The sequence below is a fragment of the Podarcis melisellensis genome (genome assembly GCF_964234715.1).
Source record: "Podarcis melisellensis genome assembly, chromosome: 16".
Taxonomy (NCBI): Eukaryota; Metazoa; Chordata; class Lepidosauria; order Squamata; family Lacertidae; genus Podarcis; species Podarcis melisellensis.
Window position 1 is genome coordinate 29143205 of NC_138533.1, and position 15481 is coordinate 29158685.

Here is a 15481-nt window from a genome sequence, read left to right on the forward strand (position 1 = left end):
CATGGTAGAATACCCAGCCCACTTCTTTTGTGTACCCAGTTAATTAAGAATTAAAAATATGAGAGGTGGTGATGGCTAATGGGGATAATGAAGTGAGTTGGGAGTTGATTTGAAGGCTGATGTGTGTCAATAGGAACTGCCTTGGAGAAGAGCCATAACTCAGTGGTAGAGCATCTCTAAGTAGGAATGTCCACTTCCCAATAACCTGGCGAACCACAGTCAGCCAGTGCCTACAACAGGGGTCTGCAAACTATTTCAGCAGGGTGGTGGTCCACTGTCCCTCAGACCTTGTGAGGGGCCAGACTATATTTTTTTTGGGGGGGGGAGAACGAATTCCTATGCCCCACAAATAACCCCAAGATGCATTTTAAATAAAAGGACACATTCTACTCATGTAAAAACATGCTGATTCCCGGACCGTCCGTGGGCCGAATTCAGAAGGCGATTGGGCCGGATCCGGCCCCCGGGCCTTAGTTTGCCTACCCATGGCCTACAATATGGAACTAGATGAACTGATGGTTTGACTCAGTACAAGGTAGTTTCCTGTGTTGATTTGGGTAGCAAATAATTTATTTGGAAGGTATTTGGTATGGGCTTGTGTTTTGTGGAATTTAAATTCTAGACACATTTTCTGAATTTTAATCTCTACTTACAAATTAGCAAATGCATCATCATCATTATTATTTAAAAAAACACAAATTCATACAAGCTTGTGTCCTCTTTCTCAATGGCGCACATCCTTTGCTTCAGTGCGATGCCTAAGCCGGCACCTGAGATCATCTGGTCGCCACACAGTGGCACTTCCCAGCCTTGCTTGTGGATTGGCATGGCAGTTAAACCCATTTAATACAATGCAGAGGGAGCCTCGGGGCAAATCCTCCCTAGTTTCTGGAAATGGAAATCTCTGAGCTTTTATCTCTCTCCCTCTCTGTGAAACAGGGAGCACAGCGCACATTACAGCAAATCCTTAAGACCCGATTACCACAAGGAATTTCAAATGCCACATGACTTGTTAAGATAAAGGAATATTTCTAGTCTGGCTGCAATGTAAATCAGGCTTGCCTCAGGACTGAAATACTGAATTAGATTAAGAGGAAGGTAACATTCTGATTGCTTCTTCTAAGCAGGCATCTGAAGCTTCCCTCTTAAACAGCTGCATAGAGTAAATGGAATCTTAAATAGCTACATACCGTTAAGAGAACCCAAAACAGTATATTGAGCCAGAATGCCACTTATTCCGCAATTGGCAATGTAACCACTCCAGTTCTTTAATACTCTTGGTTGTTAATTTTGAATATTCCATGTACTCCACTCCAAAGGCTTAGAATGCGTAACATCTGCTTTAACACACCCTCCCTAAACGTATTGTTGGCCTCCATCTGTCCTGAGAGACAATGTCGTGTGTCTGGGGTGGGGTGTGAAGTCAAACTGCTAAGTGATTTCCCTGGGACGCAAGCCTGGGCGGTGTGTATGGAGGTCTTGGGCTGCCCAGACAACAAGACCCCACTCTCTGCCTCCCTGATGTGGCCCAAAGGAAAGCAGAGCAATACATTTGGCACCAGCTTGGCTGCAGGAGTTGCTGGAAGGATGAAGACAAGGTGCCATCCAACCATTTTAGGGACTCCACTCTGGATTTGTGTAGAGATTTACTCCTTATACAGTCATACCTCGGGAAGAATACGCTTCAGCTTAAATATTTTCGGGTTGCGCTCCGTGGTGACCTGGAAGTAACAGAGCGCGTTACGTCCGGGTTTTGCTGCTCGCGCATGTGCAGACGCTCAAAATGACGTCATGCGTGGAAGCTGTGAAACGCGACCTGTGAACGTGCAGATGCACAGTCGCGCCTTACGTTCGCTTCAGGATGAGAACGGGGCTCTGGAACGCATCCCATTCACACCCAGAGGTACCACTGTACAGTGGTACCTCCGGTTACGAACTGAATCTGTTTCCGGAGGTCTGTTTGTAACCTGAAACCGATCGTAACATGAAGCGCACTTTCGCTAATGATGCCTCCTGCTGCTACCTCGCGTCTTCAGCTTGCATCCCGGGGCAAAGTTCGCAACAAGGGGACCTACTTCCAGGTTAGCAGAGCTCGTAACCCGAAGCGTTCGCAAGGAGGACGGTACGTAACACAAGGTTCCACTGTATATATTTAATCTGCAACTGAAAGCATACTCAATTAAAGTTATAAGTTCTTTAAACTTTAAAAGAGAGTGTGTTGCAGTTTTTAAAGGGGGGCGGAGAATGAAAGGGTCAAACAACCCAGGGCTGTTTTCCTCATACTCTGCAAATGGGAACTACAGTCTAATTTCCCACACTTTCCACAAGTCTCTCGGTCTCTGCTTCTGCCATCTGATAACCGCAGCAATAACTGAAACCCGATCCCTCGGGGATATTGTAGTGTGGAGGGGGAGGGAGGCTGGTAATCTGCGCACAGTCCCAGGTACAGGATCCGTGGCAGCGCAGAGCGGCCTTCCCTGCACCGGTCGAGAGAGAGTTTGCTCTCTTTGTGTCTGTGATTTAGCCACACGGCTCTGAAGCATGCAATAAAAGTGACTCCCCCTAATTCACTCTGAATGATGGTGGCTGCTGGGAAGAGCTCCTTTCCAGAATCGCTTAAGCGGCGGCTTTGCAAAAGTTGCTAAGAGCTCCGAGGGAGGGAACTCTGGGGCCCGCTGAGCCAGCAGGCGTACTCAAGTCGAATTCAAGGGAAGCGAGTGGAGATGAAAGCAAGATGGAAACGTTGCCCTCAGTGTGAAGATTACTTATCTTCTTCTTTTTAAACAAAAGAAGGAGAATGAATCAAGTAAAGTCCCCTGAATCAAGTAAAGTTCTGGGCGTTTTATTGGCACTTGCAGTTCAGTCCCCCGCAATTCCTACTACGACGATTTACAGTTTCCCCCTCAGATTGGTACTTGTGTCACGGCCCCAAACCAGGGGCCAAACATTTAAAGCACTATGACACCACTTCAAAAAGTCATGGCTTCCCCCAGAGAATTCTGGGGGCTATAATTGGTTAAGGCTGCTGTACCAGAGGTACAATTCCCATAGTGGTTTAAAATTCAACCCCTTTTCACAGAGAACTACGAAGCCACAACTGTTTAAAGTGGTGCTGCAGTGCTTTGTGTGTGCAGTGTGAATGAGGCCCAGGAATCACAGGTTTGTACAGCTGGAAGGGGCCACAAAGGTCATCCAGTCCAACCCCTGCAATGCAGGAAACTTTCATCCAACATGGGGCTTGAACCCATGAGCCTGGGATTAAGAGTCTCATGTTCTACCAACTGAGCTATCCAGCCTCATATGCAGTGTGCTACTCCAAAAGTAAGGGACACGGGTGGCGCTGTGGGTTAAAGCACAGAGCCTAGAGCTTGCCGATCAGAAGGTCAGCGGTTCAAACGGATGAGCTCCCGTTGTTCAAGTCCCAGCTCCTGCCAACCTAGCAGTTCGAAAGCACACCAGTGCAAGTAGATAAATAGGTACCACTCCGGCGGGAAGGTGAACGGCGTTTCCGTGCGCTGCTCTGGTTCGCCAGAAGTGGCTTAGCTGTACGCCGGCTCCCTCGGCCAATAAAGCGAGATGAGCGCCGCAACCCCAGAGTTGTCCGCGACTGGATCTAATGGTCAGGGGTCCCTTTACCTTTACCTTTTACTCTAAAAGTAGCCTCAGGCTGGAGACTGATCTACTGCCCACTCCTTCCTGCATCGATCTGTTGGCAACAGAGCCTGCATCTGAATCCCTAGGAGACACTTCAGCCAGCAGACTCTGACTGGACCACAGACCCTTTGGGGGGAAAAGGACTGAGCGCTTGACCACACAATGGGCTTTAAAAGACATGTCAGAAAGCACCTGGTCCAAAGAGGTGAGTGGGGAGGCTGAATTTCACCCACAGGACCCCCAAGCCAGTGAACTAATCAGACAGCTTGCTTTATTACCTGCCCTGCAAATGTTTGGGTTGGACTAGATCCCTTGGGGGTCCCTTCCAACCCTATAGTTCTCTGATCTGCTAAAGAACTATGGGCGACCTGAAAGCATGCAAAGCATCTAGCAAGTCTAACGAGACAGATATTTGATGGCTCTTGCTCAGATGCCACCTGAGTCACTGATACTAAGAGATAGGATGGGCCAGCTGGGTTCAGGAGAGTGCCCTTGAGAACAGTTCCCCACTTCATTCATGGGGCATCCGCCGTTGTCTATGCTGTTCTTGACTGCCTCTCAAGGTGTCCACAAGCAAGGGCAGATCTGGGGGGTGGGCAGGAAGATGCGGGGGAAGTATATGAGGAACAAGAAAACTTTTGTTCTTAACTTCACGAAGCAATCGACGGACTAATAGCAAGATTGAACTTGGATGGAACCGGCCATTCTTGAGCCAGGAGCAATTCCACAAACATCTCTTTCATTCTGAACATAACGAAGGCCTTGCATGAAGCCAGGGCATCTCTCTCCACCCCCCCACCCCCCATTCTGCAGTTCTCAAAATGACCTACTATGGAGTGGGTTTGCGGGAAGGCAATGCAGCTGATGCACAGCAAACAATTTAAGAACTGCAGTTTGGGTGAGGTCTGTGGCTCATAGAGCTGCTGCCAGTCAGTGTTGGAGGTGCTGAGCTAGAAAGACCAATGATGTATCTCGGTATTTCGTTCAACAATTAATTCAAGGCATGTGAATCATTACAATTAACCAGAAAACAAATCACATTTCCATTTCCTAAAATCCTAGAGGAAACAAGCTTTAACATTCTATAACGTAACCACTTGGGTTGTCAATAAAGCAAAGGGCCATCAAGGAATTCCAATTAGTCCCGTTCAGCTTAATGCTTCCGTTCCAATAACCGAAAAACTCACCAAGCACACTTATCCTGCCAATTTGCTTTACCTAAAATAGTCTATCCCCTCCCCTTTCATAAATGATGGGCATAAAAATATAAACAGCACGCTGAGCCTTGCACCCTGAAGTGTTGACTGTAAACAGAAGGGATAAACCGGCAGCCTGTTGCAACCACTGGCTTAAGGGGTTTCCAGCTTTAAAAGATGGGATTCATTTCAAATCATGAGCGACCCAACTGCAGGTAAGGAATCGACCCAGTTTGCTTACCTGTTCCTGTTCCCGTTGGATCCCCTCCTTGGATCTGTGGAATCAAAAGATATAGAAGGTTTAGGGTGGGAAGAAGTGAGGAGAAAGGATGCAGATGGAATAACTGGGTGCTAAAAAAGCAGAGGCTCTGCTGATGGGCAAACCCCAAGTCAAGGAGCTAGATTACTTATTGTGGATAGGGTGGTACTCCCTTGGAAGGATCAAGTGTGCAGTTTGGGGGTACCCTGTATTCAACTCTGTCATTGGTTGCTCACCATGAGAACAGGATCCTGAGTTAGGTGGGCCACTGGTCTGATCCAGCAGGTTCTTCTTATGTTCTAATGCAGCTGACGTTTAGAAGACATCTGAAGGCAGTTCTGTATAGGGGAGTTTTTAATGTCTGATGTTTTATCGTGTTTTTAATACAGTGGTACCTCGGAAGTCGAACGTAATCTGTTCCGGAAGGGTGTTCGACCTCCGAAACGGCCGATTACCAAGGTGCGGCTTCTGATTGGCTCTTGCAAATAGGAAGAGCCAATCGGAAGCTGCTTGTCTGCCGCGTCAGATGTCCGGCTTCCAAAAAACGTTCGGAAACCGGAACACTTACTTCCAGGTTTTTGACATTTGGGAGCCAAAATGTTCAGCAACGGAGACGATTGAAAACCAAGGTTTGACTTGTGTTCTGTTTGGAGCCACCCATAGTGGCTGGAGCCACCCATAGTGGCTGGGGGAGACCAGCAACATGGGCAGAGTATAAATAATAAAATTATTATTATTATTATTATTATTATTATTATTATTATTATTATTATTATTATTATTATACTATCAAGGGAATGGGACCCTTGCTTCCTCTCGTCTTCGCTCTAGTTATCCCCACAACAGAACTGACGGACAATGTGTGGGTTGTGTGGAACTGATGAATATGCAGTGGCAATTTCCTGTGCTAAAAGTTGATTAATGCTACATCTATATCCCTCCATTCCTCCAAGGAGCTCAAGGTGGCCGACATTGCTCTCCCCTTCCCCATTTCATCCTCGCAGAAACCCTGTGAGGTAGGTTAGGCTGAGAGATAGAGACTGGCCCGAGGTGAGCCCAGCGAGTGGAGATTTGAAACCTGGTCTTTGGGGTCCTGGTCTGGCACTCTAAGCACCAAGTCCCTTAGAGTAATGCAGTTCAGAGTCTGGCCTTTCATATCGCCCAGTGAACCCAAGTTTCAAATGTCACAAGCCATGGAGTCTGAATGAAAACTGAGCGATGACAACATTCTTCCTTTCTGAGTGCTTGGAAACGGCTGATGACAGCCTGACTTATTCAACGCAGGTTGCTAGGCAATCAGATATTGCTCTTACTCCAGAAAAGCGATCTTGTTCTCAAGGAATATTCTCTTTCTATTAACGTCAGCCTTATTTTTTGTCTGTGGCAAATTCTAGTCCAGAAGGAGATTTGAAAAAAACACAACACACACACAAAAACCCCACAAAGAGTGAAAATTAATACCTCTTGACATAACTATAGTTCTTTGCTCTGGTCATAAAACACTGGAGATAAAAAAGCTTTCTCCCTCACTCCCAATACTCACCACAAAATTACGAATTGATCTGTGAAAAATAGTCCCATCGTAGTAATTTTTCTTGCACAGTTTAATGAAGTTTTCACAGGTTTTAGGAGTCTGGAAAATAATAAAAAAGCATTAGGCAATTGTAATTAAAGAATGTCCTTCACACAGTCAAAACAATGATTATGTGTTTCCATTCTTCTTTTTAACACCCATTGTATCACACACACAATGACGCATAACCTGGCTGGAATTGTTCAGGTCTAATTTACCAAGCGAAACAATATTTCTACGCAGGTCTCAACGTATTCCTTCCCCACCCCCAACAATATTGTAGACTATTTCCCATCAAACTAGTGCTAACATGTTCCTGTTCTTTATTCCCTCCTGCCAGCTTTCTATTTTACCATTTCAACAGCAATTTATTTTTGGACAAAGTTGTACTAAACCTAGGCAAACTGCAATTCAGTTGAACTCATGAACTGCACATGATGTTTCCCCTCCTGGAACTTTAAGAACTGAAGACAAGTCCTGCTGGGTCAAATCAAAGGCCCATCTAGTACAGTAATCTGTTCTCAAAGTAGTCTCTACTAGACGCCTCTGGGAATCCCCTAAGCAGGACGTTGAGTGCAATAGCACCCTACTTCCTGATCTTCCACAACAATAGAATTCAGAGGCATAGTACCTCTGATCTTGCTAAATTCATCAGGCCTGTAGGAAAAGAGGCAATCTTTCCAATATTTGTATGGCGGTGGATTGAAGTTTGGGAGAAAAGCAATGACAAACCTAGACAGCATCTTGAAAAGCAGAGACATCACCTTGTCAACAAAGGTCCATATAGTAAAAGCTATGGTTTTCCCAGTAGTGATGTATGGAAGTGAGAGCTGGACCATAAAAAGGCTGATCGCCGAAGAATTGATGCTTTTGAATTATGGTGCTGGAGGAGGCTCTTGAGAGTCCCATGGACTGCAAGAAGATCAAACCGATCCATTCTGAAGGAAATCAGCCCTGAGTGCTCACTGGAAGGACAGATCGTGAAGCTGAGGCTCCAATACTTTGGCCACCTCATGAGAAGAGATGACTTCCTGGAAAAGACCCTGATGTTGGGAAAGATGGAGGGCATAAGGAGAAGGGGACGGCAGAGGACGAGATGGTTGGACAGTGTTCTCGAAGCTACCAACATGAGTTTGACCAAACTGCAGGAGGCAGTGGAAGACAGGAGTGCCTGGCGTGCTCTGGTCCAGGGGGTCACGAAGAGTCGGACATGACTGAACGACTAAACAACAACAACAAGATTCAAGTACCAGCGCACAACTACATAATTCTCTACCACAAGATGTAGTGATGGCCACTCGCTTGGGTGGTTGTTAAAAAATTACAGAAATTCATAGAGGATATCAATGGCTGCTAGTCTTTATGGCTGTATTATTTCCTCCAGGATCAGAGTTGCCATGTCTCTGAATACAAGTCACTGGGGAACAACAGCAGAAGATGGGCAATTGGGCTTCCTGGAGGCATCCAGCTGGCTACAGTGGAAAACGCGTCTCTGGATCTGACAGGCCTCTGGTCTGATCCAGCGGGGGATTCTTTGTACATTCTTACAAGCACAACTAACTGTCTAACTGGATGGCTCTGTTTTTAAGTGGTGAATGATGGCATAGTTGAAAGGGCAGATAAAGCAAGTATGTTCATTTTTGTCCGTGACTCAAAAAGAAAATAAGCAGCTTTTAGCAATAGCTGGTGATTTTTTTTTTTTTTAAAAAAGGAGCAACACAGTTGGGGCAATAAACACATTTTGCAATGGCTCTCTTAAAAGGCAAGGAGGGGAGGAATGAAATTAGCTGGAAGCCGAAGTGCCTGGGAGAATACAAAGTCCCACTTCAGCATTCTAGAAACCAATAACAAAACCTACCAGAGGTTGATAAGAGACAAATTGCTTCTTTACTTTGGAACTATTTTGTGGGCTGCAGCTTGGTAAATGAGGACAACCACTTCCCTGCAATTTCCCCCCTTCCTCCTGTAAAAAGCTATCAGTGCGTTCCCATGGCCACTGCGTGCATCGCGCAAGGCAGACAATGCTCCGGCAAGCAAGTGGTTTCTTAGCAACCTTATCAGAACGAAGCGCTGTTAGAAAGCAGCCCAGATTTCTTTTCCCTGTTGGAAAGAGAAGCCAATTTCATCCTTCCAGCAGGTACAGAAGTGACACCTTCATTCCTCCATTACGTAACAATCTTATGCTCTGAATCTTTCCTTTCCTTTCTTACAAAGCAACAACAACAACAACAACCCAGCTGTCAGTATATAATTGGACCCCACTGAGAGGGTCCATAAGGAAGGAGGCAGTTTGGGGGTGGTGGTCCTGAGTCGTTTAGGACCTTAAAGGTGCTATCACAAGCACCCTGAATGAGGCCCACAAATGAACTGAGAGCTGTTTTAAAACAGGGTTAGATAAAGGTAAAGGGACCCCAGACCATTAGGTCCAGTCGTGGCCAACTCTGGGGTTGCGGCGCTCATCTCGCTTTATTGGCGAGGGAGCCGGCGTACAGATTCCGGGTCATGCGGCCAACATGACTAAGCCGCTTCTGGCGAACCAGAACAGTGCACGGAAACACCGTTTACCTTCCCGCCAGAGTGGTTCCTATTTATCTACTTGCACTTTGACGTGCTTTTGAACTGCTAGTTTGGCAGGAGCTGGGACCGAGCAACAGGAGCTCACCCCGTCACGGGGATTCGAACTGCCGACCTTCTGATCAGCAAGTCCTAGGCTCTGTGGTTTAACCCACAGCGCCACCCGCGTCTGCATGAGATCTAAACGGAACCTCAGCCAGTAATCTGGTTGCTGCCTTTTGAACCAAATGAAGTTTTTGAAGTCACCTTCAAGGGAACCCCATAAAAAAAGTGCATTGCAATAATCCAGTCTGGGAATTAGCAGAGCATGGAGTACTGTGGTCAAATCATTTCTGTCCAAGAGGAGTCATAACTGGTTGAATTCAGGAGCACCCCTAAGCTGTGAACCTGCTCCTTTCAGTGCAACCCCACCCAGTGGCTCCTAGCGATGGTGTCTATGTCCTACCTCCACTGAATGCCACTTGCTGGAAATCACAGGTGAGGAGAGTGCTGCTGCACTCAAGACCTGTCTACAGGCTTCCTGTAGGCATCAGGTTGGCCACTGTGAGAACAGAACGCTGGACTAGATGGGCCTTTGGCTTGCGCCTGCTGCACGACTTTTCTTATGTTCTTGTATACCATCTTTCTAAACTTCTAACTACTGATATCCTAGCTATTTCTCACTTATACAGTCATGCTCAAGCAATGACATCTGAATCTTTAGGTATGAATCAAGACAAGCACATGTACCTTACTGATGCGCTGACCAGGGATATCCTGTTCTTGTATCAATGGCATTTATTTTCCACATTTTAGTATTATTTTTTAAAGCGTTTATTAATTTTCCAATAAGTACATCTAATTAACATATCAAATCAAATCAAATTTTCCACATTCTATTATTTTTATTATTCTACATTTTATTATTTATTAATAAAGTAGTATCTTAGCTTCTAATACCAACAGATGCCGATATTAAGCCATGATCATCAGTCCACCTGTCAGTCCTTATTCCTGCTACCTTTAATCAACCAACCAACTAATAAACTAATTATAACCTGTAGCCTCATAAAAATACAGCTATGTGGCATGCAACATGATAAACAGCAACACCGCAATAAAATCAACAAAAGCATCAATCAATAAAGATTGGTTGGCAATAATGAAACCCTCATTTCAAAGGCCTGTTTGAATACACAGTTTTCAGAAGGGGTCCAAAAACAGGCAGGGATAATTCCTGTTAAACCTCTACTGGCAGGGACTGCCACATGGCAGGCTTGCCACGCTACAGGGGAAGGGTCTGGAACATGGAGTTTAGGTTCCATCTAGGTCTACTCTACTGTGTGTGTTATAATCTTCAGTGTTCCCCTATGTTTGTTGCTTTAATTTTAAAAACTCAGCGCAAGAAAGAAGACTAGAGCAAAACATCTCCCTGGTGTGCTGGTTTTTTGTTTGTGCAAATGTTTCTTTTTTAAAAAAGTAAATGGGAGTGTTAAAAAAAAAGACCCCCCAATTGCTGGTTGAAGCGGTACAGTCAATTCTTGCCACCTTGGTCTACTACTATCGTTCTACTGCGCATGTGCAGGCCAGGAGTGCTTCATCAACTCCCAGAGGTCAAAAGGGAGTGCTATGCTCACACCTGTGTTATCACATCGCCACCATCATCAACACTGCGATGGATTTTTACATCTCTTGCATTTCAAATTGCTTTAAGCTGCTTTGGGAGCCAATCTTAACGGAAAAGCATGCGCAAGTAAATTAAACAGGCCAGCCTCGCTTGCAGCCAGGAGGCCACGGCTCGAGCCAGACAAAATCCATGTATTCGCAGACATGCCAAGTCTACTGATTTTAGCATTTTCGCAAGCCGACTACTGACGTGCTTGCCTCTCTGCAGCCCTGCTGCTTTTTTATCGGTTGCCGGGGCTTTCAAAGGCAGAATGTGCCAGCAGTTCAGTCATTAGACCAAGAGCTTTGTTATCGCAGTGCGCCTGGGGGGGCCCTCTCCCCACCCCCTCACTTGCTCCAAGGGGATATTTTCAATCAATTCTGCCCAGCCAGCTGTCAGATACTGTGAGATACTGCAAAACCTTTGGACGTCAAAGATGGGGGGGGGTGCTTCAGGACTTGGGGGGCGCCTTTCGGCACTACCCAGTCACTGCTCTTCTTCTGTTGGTTACAAGCAGAATTGGAACTGACACTTGGCTGACATGGCTCATATTCTGCCCAGTCAGGGTTTCCCGAACTTCTGAGTTCATTGACCCCTTAATGAGCTTATAAAAGTTACCATCAACCCCAACCTGAATTCTTAGGATGCTGTTGGACTCCGGGCCCATCAGTCCCAGTCAGCATGACCAATGCCTGGAGGGCCACAGGCTCCGCTTCCCTGACATTAAGGGCTCACACTTGCTTTACAAGTAGGGGTCAGAAACCTCCTCCATCCCGAGCGCCACATTCCCTTCTGGGTGTAACCTTCTGAGAGAGCAGGAACACGCCAGTATGGGTGGGGCCAGAAACAAAAGAGGGAAGAGCCATGGATGCAAATTTGGACCCTAGTTTCTACATACAATACTCTCACACAGTGTTAGACACTCAAGAAATATAAGCTTGGTGCCAAATTGCTCCTTAAACCAAGGCTAGAGTCACCAAAAGGACGCGGGTGGCGCTGTGGGTTAAACCACAGAGCCTAGGACTTGCTGATGAGAAGGTTGGCGGGGTGAGCTCCCATTGCTCGGTCCCTGCTCCTGCCAACCTAGCAGTTCGAAAGCATGTCAAAGTGCAAGTAAATAAATAGGTACCGCTTCGGCGGGAAGGTAAACGGCGTTTCCGTGCACTGCTCTGGTTCGCCAGAAGCAGCTTAGTCATGCTGGCCACATGACCCGGAAGCTGTATGCCTGCTCCCTCAGCCAGTAAAGCGAGATGAGCGCAGCAACCCCAGAGTCGGCCACGACTGGACCTAATGGTCAGGGGTCCCTTTACCTTTACCTTTACAGTCACCAAAACGGTAATATCCAGTTGCTATTTGGGGGGCAAGGCAGGTAAAATACAGCTGATAGAATTCTACAGGATGTGGCATTAGCGTGTAAAAACAGTCCAGATCCAACCATCTCCAGATGGTTTCAAGTGGTCAAATGCCAGGTGCATAATGTGTCTGGCACCTGACTAATATTGAACACTGCTCACACACCCCTCTTGATCCTCCATCTAGGCAAACAAGGGGCATGGTCAGAGTTGAAGGACCCATTCCAGCCAAGAAAATATATTCCAGGTGGGCATGAAGTGGGGCCAGAAGGGAGTGTGTAGCCTGGGAAAGCCCTGAGGGCCACACAGGGAGACTTGGAGGGCCACATTTGACCTTCAGGTCTGAGATTTGCCACACACACCCCTTTGAGTGCTCACTGTAAAACAGAACATTTTTTTCACACCCACGAGCCGTGTCTGCTTCTCTCAACTGTCCTAGTTTCTCCTCCCCTCGAGATGCTCCATTGCCCCCAAAAAGACATCCTTCAGCAACACCTAACACTTCTTGGCTCATGAATAGTTCACAAGTACAGGCCAGGCTCTTCTGTGTAGGCAAAAGGCTGCTTAAAATCTGGCCAGATTTCAACACTATAAAGGCGCGATAACAAGGCCAATAAAAGCTCTCAAGAATGCCATCCTGGAGGACTCTCTGTACAATGACAGCAAGGAGATGGACTTGCTTCCCGGGAAATTTAGACCGCCACCTGTCCTGCCAAGAACAGAAGCAACAGTGCCCAGAGAACCAGTACAGCAACCCAACTTATGTGCATTTGACTCGCACGATTTAAGCGTAACCCTTGAAACCAACCCCCTGTGTAAGATGACAAATGACTGTACGACTGTACAGTACCTTGGAAGTCAAACGGAATCCGTTCCGGAAGTCCGTTCGACTTCCAAAACGTTCGGAAACCAAGGTGCGGCTTCCGATTGGCTGCAGGAAGCTCCTGCGGCCAATCGGAAGCCGCATCAGAGGTTCAGGTTCCAAAGAACGTTCGAAAACCAGAACACTCACTTCCGGGTTTACGGCGTTCGGGAGCCAAAACGTCTGAGTCGCAAGGTGTTCGTCAACCAAGGTACAACTGTATCTGCATTGTGAAGCCCAGCTAAATAAATGAGGCCCCATCCGCACTACACTTTTAAAGCAGTATCAAACCACTTTAAACATTCATGAATTCCTCCAAAGAATCCTGTGAAACATAGTTTGTTACGGGTGCTGAGAGTCATGAGGGGGCTGCTTCCACTGCAAGCTCACATAGTTACCCTTCCCAGAGTGGTTTAACAGCCAGCCCCTCTTCTCAGGGGAACTCTGGGAACTGTAGATGTGAGAGGGGAATGGCGGCCTCCCGACAACTCTCAGGACCCTTAACGAACGACACTATTTGAGTGGGAAGCCATGTCTTTTCAAAGCAGTATGATGCTGCTTTAAATGCATAGTGCAGATGGTGCCTTACTCAAAACATAGACTGTTCATTCTGGTGCTGTTCCAAATAACTAATACCCCAGTATCCTTTGGCTTTCATCCTCTGCTTTCAATGTGACTCAGCGAATAAAGAGAAAAACTGGTCAGCGTTAAAAACACTTGATGAAGGCTCCTGAGAACCACCCCGGCACAATGTGGTTCCAAAATGTTTGCATCACCCTGCCACACAGCTGACGACTCATCACGTGCTGAGTCGATACCACACAGGCCACCTGCCGCTTGCATCCATCTGGGAGAAAAGCGCCTAGATGGGTGGCTGGAGAAAAAACTGTCCCAAAACCTCATTGCTGCTCCCACCCATTTCTCCCTGGGGAGGCCCTTCTAGAAACTCATGGAATATTAACACTCTCCCCACTGCTGTTTTACAGTGGATCTACTGTATTATAATTCCATCGGCCTTTTAAGTATTTATTTTGTTTTTTTGGACTACTTAAATTATACTGAGTTTTTTCAGTGTAAATAATGGCAGGTAGATTCCCCCATTAGGCCCACTTCCATTCCCCTTTTAAAGTCTCCCTGGGTTCTCACTGCAAGTAAGACAGCCAGTAAATGTTAAAAAATGTTATAGAGTGTATCCAGATGATTCATCTTTAATTTGTATTTGATTTTTATGCATAAACTAAAAAAAAGCAGAAATTAACACCCCTCCAAGAAAACCTCTCTCTCTCTCTCTCTATATATATATATGTGTGTGTGTGTGTGTGTGTGTGTGAGAGAGAGAGAGAGAGAGAGAGAGAGAGAGAGAGAGAGAGAGAGACACGGATATGCACACACTGTATGTATATATAAATAAATATACAAATATTGTATACACAAGTATATCTCCAACGGTACATAATCATTCCAAATTTCCAAGCAAATGTCAGGAAGCTGTCAAAGAAGGCCTGCACTGGTAGCCTATATAATAAAATCCCGCCATGTAGCCTGAAAAAGTTACCCATTAGCATGAATTGTCATTAGCATATGGTAATTTGGATAGCAAACCCTATGGATCGGAGAGGGGAACCTTTTCGCCTCGGCAGGTCAGATCTGCCTTGCGGGCCAAATTTAACAGGTGGGTGGTGTTGGAATGAAGCCAGGTGACTGAGTGCTCTGAAGTTCTGGAGGCCTTATAAAGACCCAGGGGCAATGTCTTAAAACGGCTCAGGCTTTGTCTCTAATGCCCACCAGCTGATGGGCAGCAGAGTCTCAGCCTGCTTTCCCTTGCCAATTTACAGTTGGGAGTGCACTTTAAGGCTCTCAATTGTGCCCTGGCAGGCATTTCTCTCTACCCACCCAACACTAGGTGAGCCTCTGGCCTGATCCAGCAGGCTTTTCTCATGTTCTTATGACATCACATATGACGTAGGGCAGGTGGGTGAGGTTTGGGAGTAATGTCCTCAATGGTTAAATTTGTCTCACAGCTTTCAAAAGACGTAACATGGAGTCCAAATGGCCAAAATATTGTGAGATTTTGGAACAAGAGGGAGACAAATTGAAATTGCAAAGTTTTGAGAAATTAAAGAGTAAAGTGCGAGATTGGCTTCATTACTATCAGATAATGGAGGTTTATAAATTGGATAAAAAAATTGGATTCCAGGTGGAAAAATCGAAATTAGAAACAGAATTGTTAGAACCCAAAACAAAGAATTTGTCAAGAATGTATAACTTGCTGTTGAAATGGAACACTCAGGATGAAACTGTCAAATCTGCTATGATAAAATGGGCACAAGATGTTGGACATAATATTATGTTCGCAGACTGGGAAC

General features: G+C 46.0%; 1 protein-coding gene across 1 annotated transcript in view; it reads right to left on the minus strand.

Annotated features, from left to right (window-relative positions):
- Positions 1–15481, minus strand: part of PPIL2 (peptidylprolyl isomerase like 2) — a 79688-nt gene that overhangs the window by 21385 nt on the left and 42822 nt on the right. The window contains exons 13-14 of the mRNA XM_081893380.1: positions 6653–6742; positions 5092–5125 (exon numbers count right to left, since the gene is read on the minus strand). Of these exons, the coding sequence (XP_081749506.1) occupies positions 5092–5125; positions 6653–6742 (124 nt within the window). The remainder of the gene's footprint in view (positions 1–5091; positions 5126–6652; positions 6743–15481) is intronic.